Source organism: Coregonus clupeaformis, unplaced genomic scaffold (assembly GCF_020615455.1).
Source record: "Coregonus clupeaformis isolate EN_2021a unplaced genomic scaffold, ASM2061545v1 scaf0170, whole genome shotgun sequence".
In the NCBI taxonomy this organism is placed as follows: domain Eukaryota; kingdom Metazoa; phylum Chordata; class Actinopteri; order Salmoniformes; family Salmonidae; genus Coregonus; species Coregonus clupeaformis.
The window spans coordinates 115001-135120 of record NW_025533625.1 but is presented as its reverse complement, the minus strand read 5'-3'; the positions used below and the strand labels follow the sequence as shown (position 1 = coordinate 135120).

Genomic DNA, 20120 nt, shown 5'->3' with positions numbered 1-20120 from the left:
ATTAAACTACTCCAGACATATCTCTCATCATGACATCTCAATGGTTCTGATGATGTTCTGGTAGATTAAACTATTCCAGACATATCTCTCATCATGACATCTCAATGGTTCTGATTATGTTCTGGTAGATTAAACTACTCCAGACATATCTCTCATCATGACATCTCAATGGTTCTGATGATGTTCTGGTAGATTAAACTATTCCAGACATATCTCTCATCATGACATCTCAATGGTTCTGATGATGTTCTGGTAGATACAACTACTCCAGACATATCTCTCATCATGACATCTCAATGGTTCTGATGATGTTCTGGTAGATTAAACTACTCCAGACATATCTCTCATCATGACATCTCAATGGTTCTGATGATGTTCTGGTAGATTAAACTACTCCAGACATATCTCTCATCATGACATCTCAATGGTTCTGATGATGTTCTGGTAGATTAAACTACTCCAGACATATCTCTCATCATGACATCTCAATGGTTCTGATTATGTTCTGGTAGATTAAACTACTCCAGACATATCTCTCATCATGACACCTCAATGGTTCTGATGATGTTTCATTAGAAGAAGGGCGTGGCTACTTAAGGAACACAACGACATTCATAAAAACACGTTTATTATCAATCTACGGATCAGAAGACTACCCTCCATCCATCTAGAACCCTCCATCCATCTAGAACCCTCCATCCATCTAGAACCCTCCATCCACCTAGAACCCTCCATCCACCTAGAACCCTCCATCCACCTAGAACCCTCCATCCACCTAGAACCCTCCATCCATCTAGAACCCTCCATCCACCTAGAACCCTCCATCCACCTAGAACCCTCCATCCATCTAGAACCCTCCATCCACCTAGAACCCTCCATCCACCTAGAACCCTCCATCCACCTAGAACCCTCCATCCACCTAGAACCCTCCATCCACCTAGAACCCTCCATCCACCTAGAACCCTCCATCCACCTAGAACCCTCCATCCACCTAGAACCCTCCATCCACCTAGAACCCTCCATCCATCTAGAACCCTCCATCCACCTAGAACCCTCCATCCATCTAGAACCCTCCATCCACCTAGAACCCTCCATCCACCTAGAACCCTCCATCCACCTAGAACCCTCCATCCACCTAGAACCCTCCATCCACCTAGAACCCTGCATCCACCTAGAACCCTCCATCCATCTAGAACCCTCCATCCATCTAGAACCCTCCATCCACCTAGAACCCTCCATCCACCTAGAACCCTCCATCCACCTAGAACCCTCCATCCACCTAGAACCCTCCATCCATCTAGAACCCTCCATCCATCTAGAACCCCCCATCCACCTAGAACCCTCCATCCACCTAGAACCCTCCATCCACCTAGAACCCTCCATCCACCTAGAACCCTCCATCCATCTAGAACCCTCCATCCATCTAGAACCCTCCATCCATCTAGAACCCTCCATTCATCTAGAACCCTCCATCCATCTAGAACCCTCCATCCATCTAGAACCCTCCATCCATCTAGAACCCTCCATCCATCTAGAACCCTCCATCCATCTAGAACCCTCCATCCATCTAGAACCCTCCATCCATCTAGAACCCTCCATCCATCTAGAACCCTCCATCCACCTAGAACCCTCCATCCACCCATCTAGAACCCTCCATCCACCCATCTAGAACCCTCCATCCATCTAGAACCCTCCATCCATCTAGAACCCTCCATCCACCTAGAACCCTCCATCCACCTAGAACCCTCCATCCACCCATCTAGAACCCTCCATCCACCCATCTAGAACCCTCCATCCATCTAGAACCCTCCATCCATCTAGAACCCTCCATCCACCTAGAACCCTCCATCCACCTAGAACCCTCCATCCACCTAGAACCCTCCATCCATCTAGAACCCTCCATCCATCTAGAACCCTCCATCCACCTAGAACCCTCCATCCATCTAGAACCCTCCATCCACCTAGAACCCTCCATCCATCTAGAACCCTCCATCCACCTAGAACCCTCCATCCACCTAGAACCCTCCATCCATCTAGAACCCTCCATCCACCTAGAACCCTCCATCCATCTAGAACCCTTCATCCACCTAGAACCCTCCATCCACCTAGAACCCTCCATCCATCTAGAACCCTCCATCCACCTAGAACCCTCCATCCACCTAGAACCCTCCATCCACCTAGAACCCTCCATCCACCTAGAACCCTCCATCCATCTAGAACCCTCCATCCATCTAGGTGTGTGTGTGTGTGTGTGTGTGTGTCTGTGTGTGTGTGTATGTGTGTGTGTGTGTGTGTGTGTGTGTGTGTGTGTGTGTGTGTGTGTGTGTGTGTGTGTGTGTGTGTGTGTGTGTGTAAGAGGTGGGAGTGGCTACTTTCAACCCTTCCCCTGAAGTGTGCCCTTGTTCACTCCCCCCTCATGGATTTAAAAGGAATGGACAGGTGTGAGGAACATAGTGGAAACTCCCTCCCAGCCATGCTTACACCAACCCAATCATTATAAATGCATGAGGGGGAAGTGAAGGAGTGTACACTTCTGGACAAGGGTAGAGAATATGAATGCAGCCAGTGTTAATGTGCGTGTGACCATCTCTACATTTCATTTTACATTTCAGTCATTTAGCAGACGCTCTTATCCAGAGCGACTTACAGTTAGTGAGTACATACATTTTTTTATTTTTTATTTTTTTCATACTGGCCCCCCGTGGGAAACGAATCCACATCCCTGCCGGCCAAACCCTCCCCTACCTTGGACGACACTGGACCAATTGTGCGCCGCCCCATGGGTCTCCTGGTTGCGGCCGGCTGCGACAGAGCCTGGACTCGAACCAGGATCTCTAGTGGCACAGCTAGCACTGCAATGCAGTGCCTTAGACCACTGCGCCACTCGGGACCAGAGCCCAGTATAATCCGTCTGTCTGTCCATCCTAGCGAGGTGGGAACCCCCGGTGCGGACCCCCCCGCCCCCTGAACCCTCCCCTGTCCCCCCTAAAGGACCTGTTCCTCTCCCGGCCCCTGTCCCCCCCCCGGCCGGCGTTAGGACCCCCCCGCCCCCCCCGGGATGACCCTCCTCCACGGTCTGACTTCAGCTTGGAGGGAGGAGACTTGGGACGCAGACGTTCTATCTCCTCTGTACAGCCTGGAGGAGAGAACAGAGGGATTCATTATAGAACAGAGAGAGATGGACACACCAAGAGGAGAGAACAGAGGGATTCATTATAGAACAGAGAGAGAGAGATGGACACACCAAGAGGAGAGAACAGAGGGATTCATTATAGAACAGAGAGAGAGATGGACACACCAAGAGGAGAGAACAGAGGGATTCATTATAGAACAGAGAGAGAGATGGACACACCAAGAGGAGAGAACAGAGGGATTCATTATAGAACAGAGAGAGAGATGGACACACCAAGAGGAGAGAACAGAGGGATTCATTATAGAACAGAGAGAGAGAGATGGACACACCAAGAGGAGAGAACAGAGGGATTCATTATAGAACAGAGAGAGAGATGGACACACCAAGAGGAGAGAACAGAGGGATTCATTATAGAACAGAGAGAGAGATGGACACACCAAGAGGAGAGAACAGAGGGATTCATTATAGAACAGAGAGAGAGATGGACACACCAAGAGGAGAGAACAGAGGGATTCATTATAGAACAGAGAGAGAGAGATGGACACACCAAGAGGAGAGAACAGAGGGATTCATTATAGAACAGAGAGAGAGAGATGGACACACCAAGAGGAGAGAACAGAGGGATTCATTATAGAACAGAGAGAGATGGACACACCAAGAGGAGAGAACAGAGGGATTCATTATAGAACAGAGAGAGAGAGATGGACACACCAAGAGGAGAGAACAGAGGGATTCATTATAGAACAGAGAGAGATGGACACACCAAGAGGAGAGAACAGAGGGATTCATTATAGAACAGAGAGAGAGATGGACACACCAAGAGGAGAGAACAGAGGGATTCATTATAGAACAGAGAGAGAGATGGACACACCAAGAGGAGAGAACAGAGGGATTCATTATAGAACAGAGAGAGAGAGATGGACACACCAAGAGGAGAGAACAGAGGGATTCATTATAGAACAGAGAGAGAGATGGACACACCAAGAGGAGAGAACAGAGGGATTCATTATAGAACAGAGAGAGAGATGGACACACCAAGAGGAGAGAACAGAGGGATTCATTATAGAACAGAGAGAGAGATGGACACACCAAGAGGAGAGAACAGAGGGATTCATTATAGAACAGAGAGAGAGAGATGGACACACCAAGAGGAGAGAACAGAGGGATTCATTATAGAACAGAGAGAGAGAGATGGACACACCAAGAGGAGAGAACAGAGGGATTCATTATAGAACAGAGAGAGAGATGGACACACCAAGAGGAGAGAACAGAGGGATTCATTATAGAACAGAGAGAGAGATGGACACACCAAGAGGAGAGAACAGAGGGATTCATTATAGAACAGAGAGAGAGATGGACACACCAAGAGGAGAGAACAGAGGGATTCATTATAGAACAGAGAGAGAGAGATGGACACACCAAGAGGAGAGAACAGAGGGATTCATTATAGAACAGAGAGAGATGGACACACCAAGAGGAGAGAACAGAGGGATTCATTATAGAACAGAGAGAGAGATGGACACACCAAGAGGAGAGAACAGAGGGATTCATTATAGAACAGAGAGAGAGAGATGGACACACCAAGAGGAGAGAACAGAGGGATTCATTATAGAACAGAGAGAGGAGAAGAGATGAGGACAGAACAAGAGGACAGACAAGAAAGATCAGTGTGTGTAAGGACCTAACTGAGAGGTGAGAGTGGATGTGAGTGTGTATGTTGTGTGTGTGTGGTGTGTGTGTAAGGTCCTACCTGAGAGGTGAGAGTGGATGTGAGTGTGTATGTTGTGTGTGTGTGTGTGTGTGTGTGTGTGTGTGTGTGTGTGTGTGTGTGTGTGTGTGTGTGTGTGTGTGTGTGTGTGTGTGTGGTGTGTGTGTGTAAGGTCCTACCTGAGAGGTGAGAGTGGATGTGAGTGTGTCTGTTGTGTGTGTGTGTGTGTGTGGTGTGTGTGTGTGTGTGTGGTGTGTGTGGTGTGTGTGTGTGTGTGTGTGTGTGGTGTGTGTGTGTAAGGTCCTACCTGAGAGGTGGGACTGTGTGATTGAGAAGTGGGAGGAGTAAGCCTCTGAGTTGAAGTTACTGTTGGTCAGAGTAGGACCTACTGTCAACCACCCTGGAGAGAGAGAGAGGGGGGGAGGGAGGGGGAGATGGAGGAGAGGAGGGAGCGAGAGGGGGGAGGGAGGGAGTGGGGAGGGAGGGGGAGAGTGGGGGAGGGGGAGAGAGAGAGTGGGGAGGGGGAGCGAGAGAGTGGGGAGGGGGGAGAGAGAGTGTGGGGAGGGGGGAGAGAGATGGGATGGGGGAGGGGGAGAGAAAGGGGGGGGAGGGGGAGAGAGAAAGAGGGGGGAGGGGGAGAGAGAAAGGGGGAGAGAGAAAGAGGGGGGAGGGGAGAGAGAGAGAGGGGAGGGGGAGAGAGAAAGAGGGGGGAGGGGGAGAGAGAAATGTAACAACAACAACAACAAGATCACAACAATAGATCCTAAATATAGAGTCCTCCTGTTTCTGAATTAGGGTTGGAGAATTCTGCTAACTTTCCCCAAATTCCCAGGTTTTACAGAAATCATGTTCAGAGGATTCCAGACTTCCTGCTTATTCCCTCTTCATTCCGTGTGTGTGTGTGTCTGTGTGTGTGTGTGTGTGTGTGTGTGTGTGTGTGTGTGTGTGTGGAGACCCAGGGGAGAACGACTGCCCCCTCTCATCGAAGCCACCAAAGGTCAAAGCCGACCGCGGTACTGCAGGCAATGTCAGCAGAAAACAGGATCCCCCATTATAGTGAATGAAAAAAATGTGCAATCTTTGTGGTCAAGCTTCGTGGAAATAAAAGATATAATTGAAGACAATCATGGTACCAATAATTGCTTGTAATACACCAGATGTCCTTACACCGATTATTTAAAAATCGCGCACACAGAAGAGGTTGTAAGAATAATAGAGTTGCTAACGGCTGCATGCAGTACCCCGGTCTGCCTCAATGAGAGGGGGCAGCACTGAGCTAGCCTGCAACGTCACTTCCTGGAGAAGCTCAAAACTGCTCACGTCCTGTCTCCGTGAGCCGCCATCTTTAACCCACGTCGCTTGGCTTCAATGCACGATTGAGTCTTCACATAGGAATGAATGGGTGTCACGTGATCGATCAATGGCTTCGTCCATTCATGTAAACAGTCATTGGTGTGACCCACCTGGTCTGATGGTAGAGTCTCGTCCAAACAGGTGGAGTCGACGCCTCCCCAGACAGAAGTGTTCTATAATGTGGAATATCTCCACAGGCTTCTCCACATTCCCGATCTCAGGTTCCTCGGTAATAATCAGGTCTATGTCCACGTTAGCATGGATGAAATCACCATCTGTAGACCGCCTGACTGTCCCTTTAATACCCATCAGGCAGTGTTCCTAGAGGGGGGAGGGAGGGGGGAGGGGAGGAGAGGAGGAGAGAGAGGAGGGGGGAGAGAGAGGAGGGGGAAGAGAGAGGAGGGAGGGGGAGTAAGGAGAGGAGAGGAGGGGAGGGAGGGGGGAGGAGAGGAGGAGAGAGAGGAGGGGAGGGAGGAGGGGAGGGAGGGGGGAGTAAGGAGAGGAGAGAGAGGAGGGGGAAGAGAGAGGAGGGAGGGGGGAGTAAGGAGAGGAGGAGAGAGGATGGGGGAGAGAGGAGGGGAGGGGGGAGGGGGGGAGTAAGGAGAGGAGGAGAGAGAGGAGGGGAGAGAGGAAGGGGGAGGGAGGAGGTGTAGAAATAAGAGGGTGAGAAATAATGGTAATACATTGGTGTGGTGTCACGGTGTGTGTGTCACAATGTGTGTGACATAGTGTGTGTTACCTTGGTCCTCTGAAACACAGCTTTAGGGTCGAGGGTTTTGGTCTTTCCAGGGTTGTTCTTGTTGGTCTTGATCCAACAGATATCCTCACAACGCCTGAAACCCCACTTTCTCAGACACTGTGGAGGAGGTAGAGAGGGTGGAGGGGGGAGAGGAAGGGGAGGGTGGAGGGGGAGAGAGGAAGGAGGAGGGAGAGGAAGGAGAGGGGGAGAGGAGGGAGAGAGGAAGGAGAGGAGAGGAGAGGAGAGGAGAGAGAGGGTGGAGGAGGAGAGGAAGGAGAGGGTGGAGGGGGTGAGAGGGTGGTGGAGGGGGTGAGAGGGTGGAGGAGGGAGAGAGGGTAGAGGGTGGAGGAGGGAGAGAGGGTGGAGGAGGGAGAGAGGGTGGAGGAGGGAGAGAGGGTGGAGGGGGAGAGGGTGGAGGGGGAGAGGGAGGAGGGAGAGAGGGTGGAGAAGAGGGAGAGGAAGGAGAGAGGGTGGAGGGGGAGAGGGTGGAGGGGGAGAGGGTGGAGGGGGAGAGGGTGGAGGGGGGAGGGAGGAGGGGAGAGGGAGGAGGGGGGATAGAGGAGAGAGAGAGGGAGGAGGGGGGATAGAGGAGGGAGAGAGGGTGGAGGAGGGAGAGGGTGGAGGGGGGAGAGGGTGGAGGGGGAGAGTTGATTGTGTTTTTGTGTTTCAAACTTGAGGTCCAGTTTCATTCAAAAATATACAATTTAAAAGGATACCTGTAATGAAATGACTCCCAGTTAACTACACTAGCCAGTTAACTACACTAGCCAGTTTACTACACTAGCCAGTTTACTACACTAGCCAGTTAACTACACTAGCCAGTTAACTACACTAGCCAGTTTACTACACTAGCCAGTTTACTACACTAGCCAGTTAACTACACTAGCCAGTTAACCACACTAGCCAGTTAACTACAATAGCCAGTTAACCACACTAGCCAGTTAACCACACTAGCCAGTTAACTACACTAGCCAGTTAACTACACTAGCCAGTTAACTACACTAGCCAGTTAACTACACTAGCCAGTTAACCACACTAGCCAGTTAACTACACTAGCCAGTTAACCACACTAGCCAGTTAACCACACTAGCCAGTTAACTACACTAGCCAGTTCACTACACTAGCCAGTTAACTACACTAGCCAGTTAACCACACTAGCCAGTTAACTACACTAGCCAGTTAACCACACTAGCCAGTTCACTACACTAGCCAGTTAACCACACTAGCCAGTTAACCACACTAGCCAGTTAACTACACTAGCCAGTTAACTACACTAGCCAGGTAACCACACTAGCCAGTTAACCACACTAGCCAGGTAACCACACTAGCCAGTTAACCACACTAGCCAGTTAACTACACTAGCCAGTTAACTACACTAGCCAGGTAACCACACTAGCCAGTTAACCACACTAGCCAGGTAACCACACTAGCCAGTTAACCACACTAGCCAGTTAACCACACTAGCCAGTTAACTACACTAGCCAGTTAACCACACTAGCCAGTTAACTACACTAGCCAGTTAACTACACTAGCCAGTTAACTACACTAGCCAGTTCACTACACTAGCCAGTTAACCACACTAGCCAGTTAACCACACTAGCCAGTTAACTACACTAGCCAGTTAACCACACTAGCCAGTTAACCACACTAGCCAGTTAACCACACTAGCCAGTTAACTACACTAGCCAGTTAACCACACTAGCCAGTTAACCACACTAGCCAGTTAACCACACTAGCCAGTTAACCACACTAGCCAGTTTACTACACTAGCCAGTTAACCACACTAGCCAGTTAACCACACTAGCCAGTTAACCACACTAGCCAGTTTACTACACTAGCCAGTTAACCACACTAGCCAGTTAACCACACTAGCCAGTTAACCACACTAGCCAGTTTACTACACTAGCCAGTTAACCACACTAGCCAGTTTACTACACTAGCCAGTTAACTACACTAGCCAGTTAACCACACTAGCCAGTTAACCACACTAGCCAGTTAACCACACTAGCCAGTTAACTACACTAGCCAGTTAACCACACTAGCCAGTTAACTACACTAGCCAGTTAACCACACTAGCCAGTTAACCACACTAGCCAGTTAACCACACTAGCCAGTTAACTACACTAGCCAGTTAACCACACTAGCCAGTTAACTACACTAGCCAGTTAACTACACTAGCCAGTTAACCACACTAGCCAGTTAACCACACTAGCCAGTTAACCACACTAGCCAGTTAACTACACTAGCCAGTTAACTACACTAGCCAGTTAACTACACTAGCCAGTTAACCACACTAGCCAGTTAACTACACTAGCCAGTTAACTACACTAGCCAGTTAACCACACTAGCCAGTTAACTACACTAGCCAGTTAACCACACTAGCCAGTTAACCACACTAGCCAGTTAACCACACTAGCCAGTTAACTACACTAGCCAGTTAACCACACTAGCCAGTTAACCACACTAGCCAGTTAACCACACTAGCCAGTTAACCACACTAGCCAGTTAACTACACTAGCCAGTTAACCACACTAGCCAGTTAACTACACTAGCCAGTTCACTACACTAGCCAGTTAACCACACTAGCCAGTTAACTACACTAGCCAGTTAACTACACTAGCCAGTTCACTACACTAGCCAGTTAACTACACTAGCCAGTTAACCACACTAGCCAGTTAACCACACTAGCCAGTTAACTACACTAGCCAGTTAACTACACTAGCCAGTTAACCAAACTAGCCAGTTAACCACACTAGCCAGTTAACCACACTAGCCAGTTAACTACACTAGCCAGTTAACCACACTAGCCAGTTAACTACACTAGCCAGTTCACTACACTAGCCAGTTCACCACACTAGCCAGTTAACCACACTAGCCAGTTAACCACACTAGCCAGTTAACCACACTAGCCAGTTAACCACACTAGCCAGTTAACCACACTAGCCAGTTCACCACACTAGCCAGTTCACCACACTAGCCAGTTAACTACACTAGCCAGTTCACTACACTAGCCAGTTAACCACACTAGCCAGTTAACTACACTAGCCAGTTAACTACACTAGCCAGTTCACTACACTAGCCAGTTAACCACACTAGCCAGTTAACCACACTAGCCAGTTAACCACACTAGCCAGTTAACCACACTAGCCAGTTAACTACACTAGCCAGTTAACCACACTAGCCAGTTAACTACACTAGCCAGTTAACTACACTAGCCAGTTAACCACACTAGCCAGTTAACTACACTAGCCAGTTCACTACACTAGCCAGTTAACTACACTAGCCAGTTAACTACACTAGCCAGTTAACCACACTAGCCAGATAACTACACTAGCCAGTTAACTACACTAGCCAGTTAACCACACTAGCCAGTTAACTACACTAGCCAGTTAACCACACTAGCCAGTCTACTACACTAGCCAGTTAACTACACTAGCCAGTTAACCACACTAGCCAGTTAACCACACTAGCCAGTTAACTACACTAGCCAGTTAACTACACTAGCCAGTTAACCACACTAGCCAGTTAACTACACTAGCCAGTTCACTACACTAGCCAGTTAACCACACTAGCCAGTTAACTACACTAGCCAGTTAACTACACTAGCCAGTTCACTACACTAGCCAGTTAACTACACTAGCCAGTTAACCACACTAGCCAGTTAACCACACTAGCCAGTTAACTACACTAGCCAGTTAACTACACTAGCCAGTTAACCACACTAGCCAGTTAACCACACTAGCCAGTTAAACACACTAGCCAGTTAAACACACTAGCCAGTTAACCACACTAGCCAGTTAACTACACTAGCCAGTTAACCACACTAGCCAGTTAACCACACTAGCCAGTTAACCACACTAGCCAGTTAACTACACTAGCCAGTTCACCACACTAGCCAGTTAACCACACTAGCCAGTTCACCACACTAGCCAGTTAACTACACTAGCCAGTTCACTACACTAGCCAGTTAACCACACTAGCCAGTTAACTACACTAGCCAGTTAACTACACTAGCCAGTTCACTACACTAGCCAGTTAACTACACTAGCCAGTTAACCACACTAGCCAGTTAACCACACTAGCCAGTTAACTACACTAGCCAGTTAACCACACTAGCCAGTTAACTACACTAGCCAGTTAACTACAATAGCCAGTTAACCACACTAGCCAGTTCACTACACTAGCCAGTTAACTACACTAGCCAGTTAACTACACTAGCCAGTTCACTACACTAGCCAGTTCACTACACTAGCCAGTTAACCACACTAGCCAGTTAACCACACTAGCCAGTTAACTACACTAGCAAGTTAACTACACTAGCCAGTTAACCACACTAGCCAGTTAACCACACTAGCCAGTTCACCACACTAGCCAGTTCACCACACTAGCCAGTTCACCACACTAGCCAGTTCACCACACTAGCCAGTTCACCACACTAGCCAGTTAACCACACTAGCCAGTTAACCACACTAGCCAGTTAACCAGTAACCACACTAGCCAGTTAAACACACTAGCCAGTTAACCACACTAGCCAGTTCACTACACTAGCCAGTTAACCACACTAGCCAGTTAACCACACTAGCCAGTTAACCACACTAGCCAGTTAACTACACTAGCCAGTTAACTACACTAGCCAGTTAACCACACTAGCCAGTTAACCACACTAGCCAGTTAACCACACTAGCCAGTTAACTACACTAGCCAGTTAACTACACTAGCCAGTTAACCACACTAGCCAGTTAACCACACTAGCCAGTTAACCACACTAGCCAGTTAACCACACTAGCCAGTTAACCACACTAGCCAGTTAACTACACTAGCCAGTTCACTACACTAGCCAGTTAACCACACTAGCCAGTTAACTACACTAGCCAGTTAACCACACTAGCCAGTTAACCACACTAGCCAGTTAACCACACTAGCCAGTTAACTACACTAGCCAGTTAACTACACTAGCCAGTTAACCACACTAGCCAGTTAACTACACTAGCCAGTTAACCACACTAGCCAGTTAACCACACTAGCCAGTTAACCACACTAGCCAGTTAACCACACTAGCCAGTTCACCACACTAGCCAGTTCACCACACTAGCCAGTTCACCACACTAGCCAGTTCACCACACTAGCCAGTTCACCACACTAGCCAGTTCACCACACTAGCCAGTTCACCACACTAGCCAGTTCACCACACTAGCCAGTTCACCACACTAGCCAGTTCACCACACTAGCCAGTTAACCACACTAGCCAGTTCACCACACTAGCCAGTTAACTACACTAGCCAGTTAACTACACTAGCCAGTTCACTACACTAGCCAGTTCACTACACTAGCCAGTTAACCACACTAGCCAGTTAACCACACTAGCCAGTTAACTACACTAGCAAGTTAACTACACTAGCCAGTTAACCACACTAGCCAGTTAACCACACTAGCCAGTTCACCACACTAGCCAGTTCACCACACTAGCCAGTTCACCACACTAGCCAGTTCACCACACTAGCCAGTTCACCACACTAGCCAGTTAACCACACTAGCCAGTTAACCAGTAACCACACTAGCCAGTTAAACACACTAGCCAGTTAACCACACTAGCCAGTTCACTACACTAGCCAGTTAACCACACTAGCCAGTTAACCACACTAGCCAGTTAACTACACTAGCCAGTTAACTACACTAGCCAGTTAACCACACTAGCCAGTTAACCACACTAGCCAGTTAACCACACTAGCCAGTTAACTACACTAGCCAGTTAACTACACTAGCCAGTTAACCACACTAGCCAGTTAACTACACTAGCCAGTTAACCACACTAGCCAGTTAACCACACTAGCCAGTTAACCACACTAGCCAGTTAACCACACTAGCCAGTTAACTACACTAGCCAGTTCACTACACTAGCCAGTTAACCACACTAGCCAGTTAACTACACTAGCCAGTTAACCACACTAGCCAGTTAACCACACTAGCCAGTTAACCACACTAGCCAGTTAACCACACTAGCCAGTTAACTACACTAGCCAGTTAACTACACTAGCCAGTTAACCACACTAGCCAGTTAACTACACTAGCCAGTTAACCACACTAGCCAGTTAACCACACTAGCCAGTTAACCACACTAGCCAGTTAACCACACTAGCCAGTTCACCACACTAGCCAGTTAACCACACTAGCCAGTTCACCACACTAGCCAGTTCACCACACTAGCCAGTTCACCACACTAGCCAGTTCACCACACTAGCCAGTTCACCACACTAGCCAGTTCACCACACTAGCCAGTTCACCACACTAGCCAGTTCACCACACTAGCCAGTTAACCACACTAGCCAGTTCACCACACTAGCCAGTTCACCACACTAGCCAGTTCACCACACTAGCCAGTTCACCACACTAGCCAGTTCACCACACTAGCCAGTTCACCACACTAGCCAGTTCACCACACTAGCCAGTTCACCACACTAGCCAGTTAACCACACTAGCCAGTTCACCACACTAGCCAGTTAACTACACTAGCCAGTTAACTACACTAGCCAGTTCACTACACTAGCCAGTTCACTACACTAGCCAGTTAACCACACTAGCCAGTTAACCACACTAGCCAGTTAACTACACTAGCAAGTTAACTACACTAGCCAGTTAACCACACTAGCCAGTTAACCACACTAGCCAGTTCACCACACTAGCCAGTTCACCACACTAGCCAGTTCACCACACTAGCCAGTTCACCACACTAGCCAGTTCACCACACTAGCCAGTTCACCACACTAGCCAGTTAACCACACTAGCCAGTTAACCAGTAACCACACTAGCCAGTTAAACACACTAGCCAGTTAACCACACTAGCCAGTTCACTACACTAGCCAGTTAACCACACTAGCCAGTTAACCACACTAGCCAGTTAACTACACTAGCCAGTTAACTACACTAGCCAGTTAACCACACTAGCCAGTTAACCACACTAGCCAGTTAACCACACTAGCCAGTTAACTACACTAGCCAGTTAACTACACTAGCCAGTTAACCACACTAGCCAGTTAACTACACTAGCCAGTTAACCACACTAGCCAGTTAACCACACTAGCCAGTTAACCACACTAGCCAGTTAACCACACTAGCCAGTTAACTACACTAGCCAGTTCACTACACTAGCCAGTTAACCACACTAGCCAGTTAACTACACTAGCCAGTTAACCACACTAGCCAGTTAACCACACTAGCCAGTTAACCACACTAGCCAGTTAACCACACTAGCCAGTTAACTACACTAGCCAGTTAACTACACTAGCCAGTTAACCACACTAGCCAGTTAACCACACTAGCCAGTTAACCACACTAGCCAGTTAACCACACTAGCCAGTTAACCACACTAGCCAGTTCACCACACTAGCCAGTTAACCACACTAGCCAGTTCACCACACTAGCCAGTTCACCACACTAGCCAGTTCACCACACTAGCCAGTTCACCACACTAGCCAGTTCACCACACTAGCCAGTTCACCACACTAGCCAGTTCACCACACTAGCCAGTTAACCACACTAGCCAGTTCACCACACTAGCCAGTTCACTACACTAGCCAGTTCACTACACTAGCCAGTTAACCACACTAGCCAGTTAACTACACTAGCCAGTTAACCACACTAGCCAGTTAACCACACTAGCCAGTTAACCACACTAGCCAGTTAACCACACTAGCCAGTTCACTACACTAGCCAGTTAACTACACTAGCCAGTTAACCACACTAGCCAGTTAACCACACTAGCCAGTTCACAACACTAGCCAGTTCACTACACTAGCCAGTTAACCACACTAGCCAGTTAACTACACTAGCCAGTTAACTACACTAGCCAGTTAACCACACTAGCCAGTTAACCACACTAGCCAGTTAACTACACTAGCCAGTTAACCACACTAGCCAGTTAACCACACTAGCCAGTTAACCACACTAGCCAGTTAACTACACTAGCCAGTTAACCACACTAGCCAGTTAACCACACTAGCCAGTTAACCACACTAGCCAGTTAACACACTAGCCAGTTAACCACACTAGCCAGTTAACCACACTAGCCAGTTAACCACACTAGCCAGTTAACTACACTAGCCAGTTAACTACACTAGCCAGTTAACCACACTAGCCAGTTAACTACACTAGCCAGTTAACTACACTAGCCAGTTAACTACACTAGCCAGTTAACCACACTAGCCAGTTAACTACACTAGCCAGTTAACTACACTAGCCAGTTAACCACACTAGCCAGTTAACCACACTAGCCAGTTAACCACACTAGCCAGTTAACTACACTAGCCAGTTAACCACACTAGCCAGTTAACCACACTAGCCAGTTAACCACACTAGCCAGTTAACCACACTAGCCAGTTAACCACACTAGCCAGTTAACCACACTAGCCAGTTAACCACACTAGCCAGTTAACCACACTAGCCAGTTAACCACACTAGCCAGTTAACTACACACTAGCCAGTTAACCACACTAGCCAGTTAACCACACTAGCCAGTTAACCACACTAGCCAGTTTACTACACTAGCCAGTTAACCACACTAGCCAGTTAACCACACTAGCCAGTTAACCACACTAGCCAGTTTACTACACTAGCCAGTTAACCACACTAGCCAGTTAACCACACTAGCCAGTTAACCACACTAGCCAGTTAACCACACTAGCCAGTTTACTACACTAGCCAGTTAACCACACTAGCCAGTTTACTACACTAGCCAGTTAACTACACTAGCCAGTTAACCACACTAGCCAGTTAACCACACTAGCCAGTTAACCACACTAGCCAGTTAACTACACTAGCCAGTTAACCACACTAGCCAGTTAACTACACTAGCCAGTTAACCACACTAGCCAGTTAACCACACTAGCCAGTTAACCACACTAGCCAGTTAACTACACTAGCCAGTTAACCACACTAGCCAGTTAACTACACTAGCCAGTTAACCACACTAGCCAGTTAACCACACTAGCCAGTTAACTACACTAGCCAGTTAACTACACTAGCCAGTTAACTACACTAGCCAGTTAACCACACTGCCAGTTAACTACACTAGCCAGTTAACTACACTAGCCAGTTAACCACACTAGCCAGTTAACTACACTAGCCAGTTAACCACACTAGCCAGTTAACCACACTAGCCAGTTAACCACACTAGCCAGTTAACTACACTAGCCAGTTAACCACACTAGCCAGTTAACCACACTAGCCAGTTAACCACACTAGCCAGTTAACCACACTAGCCAGTTAACTACACTAGCCAGTTAACCACACTAGCCAGTTAACTACACTAGCCAGTTCACTACACTAGCCAGTTAACCACACTAGCCAGTTAACTACACTAGCCAGTTAACTACACTAGCCAGTTCACTACACTAGCCAGTTAACTACACTAGCCAGTTAACCACACTAGCCAGTTAACCACACTAGCCAGTTAACTACACTAGCCAGTTAACTACACTAGCCAGTTAACCAAACTAGCCAGTTAACCACACTAGCCAGTTAACCACACTAGCCAGTTAACTACACTAGCCAGTTAACCACACTAGCCAGTTAACTACACTAGCCAGTTCACTACACTAGCCAGTTCACCACACTAGCCAGTTAACCACACTAGCCAGTTAACCACACTAGCCAGTTAACCACACTAGCCAGTTAACCACACTAGCCAGTTAACCACACTAGCCAGTTCACCACACTAGCCAGTTCACCACACTAGCCAGTTCACTACACTAGCCAGTTAACCACACTAGCCAGTTAACTACACTAGCCAGTTAACTACACTAGCCAGTTCACTACACTAGCCAGTTAACCACACTAGCCAGTTAACCACACTAGCCAGTTAACCACACTAGCCAGTTAACCACACTAGCCAGTTAACTACACTAGCCAGTTAACCACACTAGCCAGTTAACTACACTACCTAGCCAGTTAACCACACTAGCCAGTTAACTACACTAGCCAGTTCACTACACTAGCCAGTTAACTACACTAGCCAGTTAACTACACTAGCCAGTTAACCACACTAGCCAGATAACTACACTAGCCAGTTAACTACACTAGCCAGTTAACCACACTAGCCAGTTAACTACACTAGCCAGTTAACCACACTAGCCAGTCTACTACACTAGCCAGTTAACTACACTAGCCAGTTAACCACACTAGCCAGTTAACCACACTAGCCAGTTAACTACACTAGCCAGTTAACTACACTAGCCAGTTAACCACACTAGCCAGTTAACTACACTAGCCAGTTCACTACACTAGCCAGTTAACCACACTAGCCAGTTAACTACACTAGCCAGTTAACTACACTAGCCAGTTCACTACACTAGCCAGTTAACTACACTAGCCAGTTAACCACACTAGCCAGTTAACCACACTAGCCAGTTAACTACACTAGCCAGTTAACTACACTAGCCAGTTAACCACACTAGCCAGTTAACCACACTAGCCAGTTAAACACACTAGCCAGTTAAACACACTAGCCAGTTAACCACACTAGCCAGTTAACTACACTAGCCAGTTAACCACACTAGCCAGTTAACCACACTAGCCAGTTAACCACACTAGCCAGTTAACTACACTAGCCAGTTCACCACACTAGCCAGTTAACCACACTAGCCAGTTCACCACACTAGCCAGTTAACTACACTAGCCAGTTCACTACACTAGCCAGTTAACCACACTAGCCAGTTAACTACACTAGCCAGTTAACTACACTAGCCAGTTCACTACACTAGCCAGTTAACTACACTAGCCAGTTAACCACACTAGCCAGTTAACCACACTAGCCAGTTAACCACACTAGCCAGTTAACTACACTAGCCAGTTAACCACACTAGCCAGTTAACTACACTAGCCAGTTAACTACAATAGCCAGTTAACCACACTAGCCAGTTCACTACACTAGCCAGTTAACTACACTAGCCAGTTAACTACACTAGCCAGTTCACTACACTAGCCAGTTCACTACACTAGCCAGTTAACCACACTAGCCAGTTAACCACACTAGCAAGTTAACTACACTAGCAAGTTAACTACACTAGCCAGTTAACCACACTAGCCAGTTAACCACACTAGCCAGTTCACCACACTAGCCAGTTCACCACACTAGCCAGTTCACCACACTAGCCAGTTCACCACACTAGCCAGTTCACCACACTAGCCAGTTAACCACACTAGCCAGTTAACCACACTAGCCAGTTAACCAGTAACCACACTAGCCAGTTAAACACACTAGCCAGTTAACCACACTAGCCAGTTCACTACACTAGCCAGTTAACCACACTAGCCAGTTAACCACACTAGCCAGTTAACCACACTAGCCAGTTAACTACACTAGCCAGTTAACTACACTAGCCAGTTAACCACACTAGCCAGTTAACCACACTAGCCAGTTAACCACACTAGCCAGTTAACTACACTAGCCAGTTAACTACACTAGCCAGTTAACCACACTAGCCAGTTAACTACACTAGCCAGTTAACCACACTAGCCAGTTAACCACACTAGCCAGTTAACCACACTAGCCAGTTAACCACACTAGCCAGTTAACTACACTAGCCAGTTCACTACACTAGCCAGTTAACCACACTAGCCAGTTAACTACACTAGCCAGTTAACCACACTAGCCAGTTAACCACACTAGCCAGTTAACCACACTAGCCAGTTAACTACACTAGCCAGTTAACTACACTAGCCAGTTAACCACACTAGCCAGTTAACTACACTAGCCAGTTAACCACACTAGCCAGTTAACCACACTAGCCAGTTAACCACACTAGCCAGTTAACCACACTAGCCAGTTCACCACACTAGCCAGTTAACCACACTAGCCAGTTCACCACACTAGCCAGTTCACCACACTAGCCAGTTCACCACACTAGCCAGTTCACCACACTAGCCAGTTCACCACACTAGCCAGTTCACCACACTAGCCAGTTCACCACACTAGCCAGTTAACCACACTAGCCAGTTCACCACACTAGCCAGTTAACTACACTAGCCAGTTAACTACACTAGCCAGTTCACTACACTAGCCAGTTCACTACACTAGCCAGTTAACCACACTAGCCAGTTAACCACACTAGCCAGTTAACTACACTAGCAAGTTAACTACACTAGCCAGTTAACCACACTAGCCAGTTAACCACACTAGCCAGTTCACCACACTAGCCAGTTCACCACACTAGCCAGTTCACCACACTAGCCAGTTCACCACACTAGCCAGTTCACCACACTAGCCAGTTCACCACACTAGCCAGTTAACCACACTAGCCAGTTAACCAGTAACCACACTAGCCAGTTAAACACACTAGCCAGTTAACCACACTAGCCAGTTCACTACACTAGCCAGTTAACCACACTAGCCAGTTAACCACACTAGCCAGTTAACCACACTAGCCAGTTAACTACACTAGCCAGTTAACTACACTAGCCAGTTAACCACACTAGCCAGTTAACCACACTAGCCAGTTAACCACACTAGCCAGTTAACTACACTAGCCAGTTAACTACACTAGCCAGTTAACCACACTAGCCAGTTAACTACACTGGCCAGTTAACCACACTAGCCAGTTAACCACACTAGCCAGTTAACCACACTAGCCAGTTAACCACACTAGCCAGTTAACTACACTAGCCAGTTCACTACACTAGCCAGTTAACCACACTAGCCAGTTAACTCACACTAGCCAGTTAACCACACTAGCCAGTTAACCACACTAGCCAGTTAACCACACTAGCCAGTTAACCACACTAGCCAGTTAACTACACTAGCCAGTTAACCACACTAGCCAGTTAACTACACTAGCCAGTTAACCACACTAGCCAGTTAACCACACTAGCCAGTTAACCACACTAGCCAGTTAACCACACTAGCCAGTTCACCACACTAGCCAGTTAACCACACTAGCCAGTTCACCACACTAGCCAGTTCACCACACTAGCCAGTTCACCACACTAGCCAGTTCACCACACTAGCCAGTTCACCACACTAGCCAGTTCACCACACTAGCCAGTTCACCACACTAGCCAGTTCACCACACTAGCCAGTTAACCACACTAGCCAGTTCACCACACTAGCCAGTTCACTACACTAGCCAGTTCACTACACTAGCCAGTTAACCACACTAGCCAGTTAACTACACTAGCCAGTTAACCACACTAGCCAG

General features: G+C 47.8%; 1 protein-coding gene across 1 annotated transcript in view; it reads right to left on the bottom strand.

Annotated features, from left to right (window-relative positions):
- Positions 1 to 2849: 2849 nt before the first annotated feature.
- The window catches only part of mettl14 (methyltransferase 14, N6-adenosine-methyltransferase subun), a 59481-nt gene continuing 42210 nt past the window's right edge, over positions 2850 to 20120 (bottom strand). Inside the window, exons 9-12 of the mRNA XM_045213899.1 lie at positions 6934 to 7050; positions 6305 to 6515; positions 5149 to 5241; positions 2850 to 3136 (exon numbers count right to left, since the gene is read on the bottom strand). Coding sequence (XP_045069834.1) covers positions 2925 to 3136; positions 5149 to 5241; positions 6305 to 6515; positions 6934 to 7050 — 633 coding nt within the window. The 3' untranslated portion in view covers positions 2850 to 2924. The remainder of the gene's footprint in view (positions 3137 to 5148; positions 5242 to 6304; positions 6516 to 6933; positions 7051 to 20120) is intronic.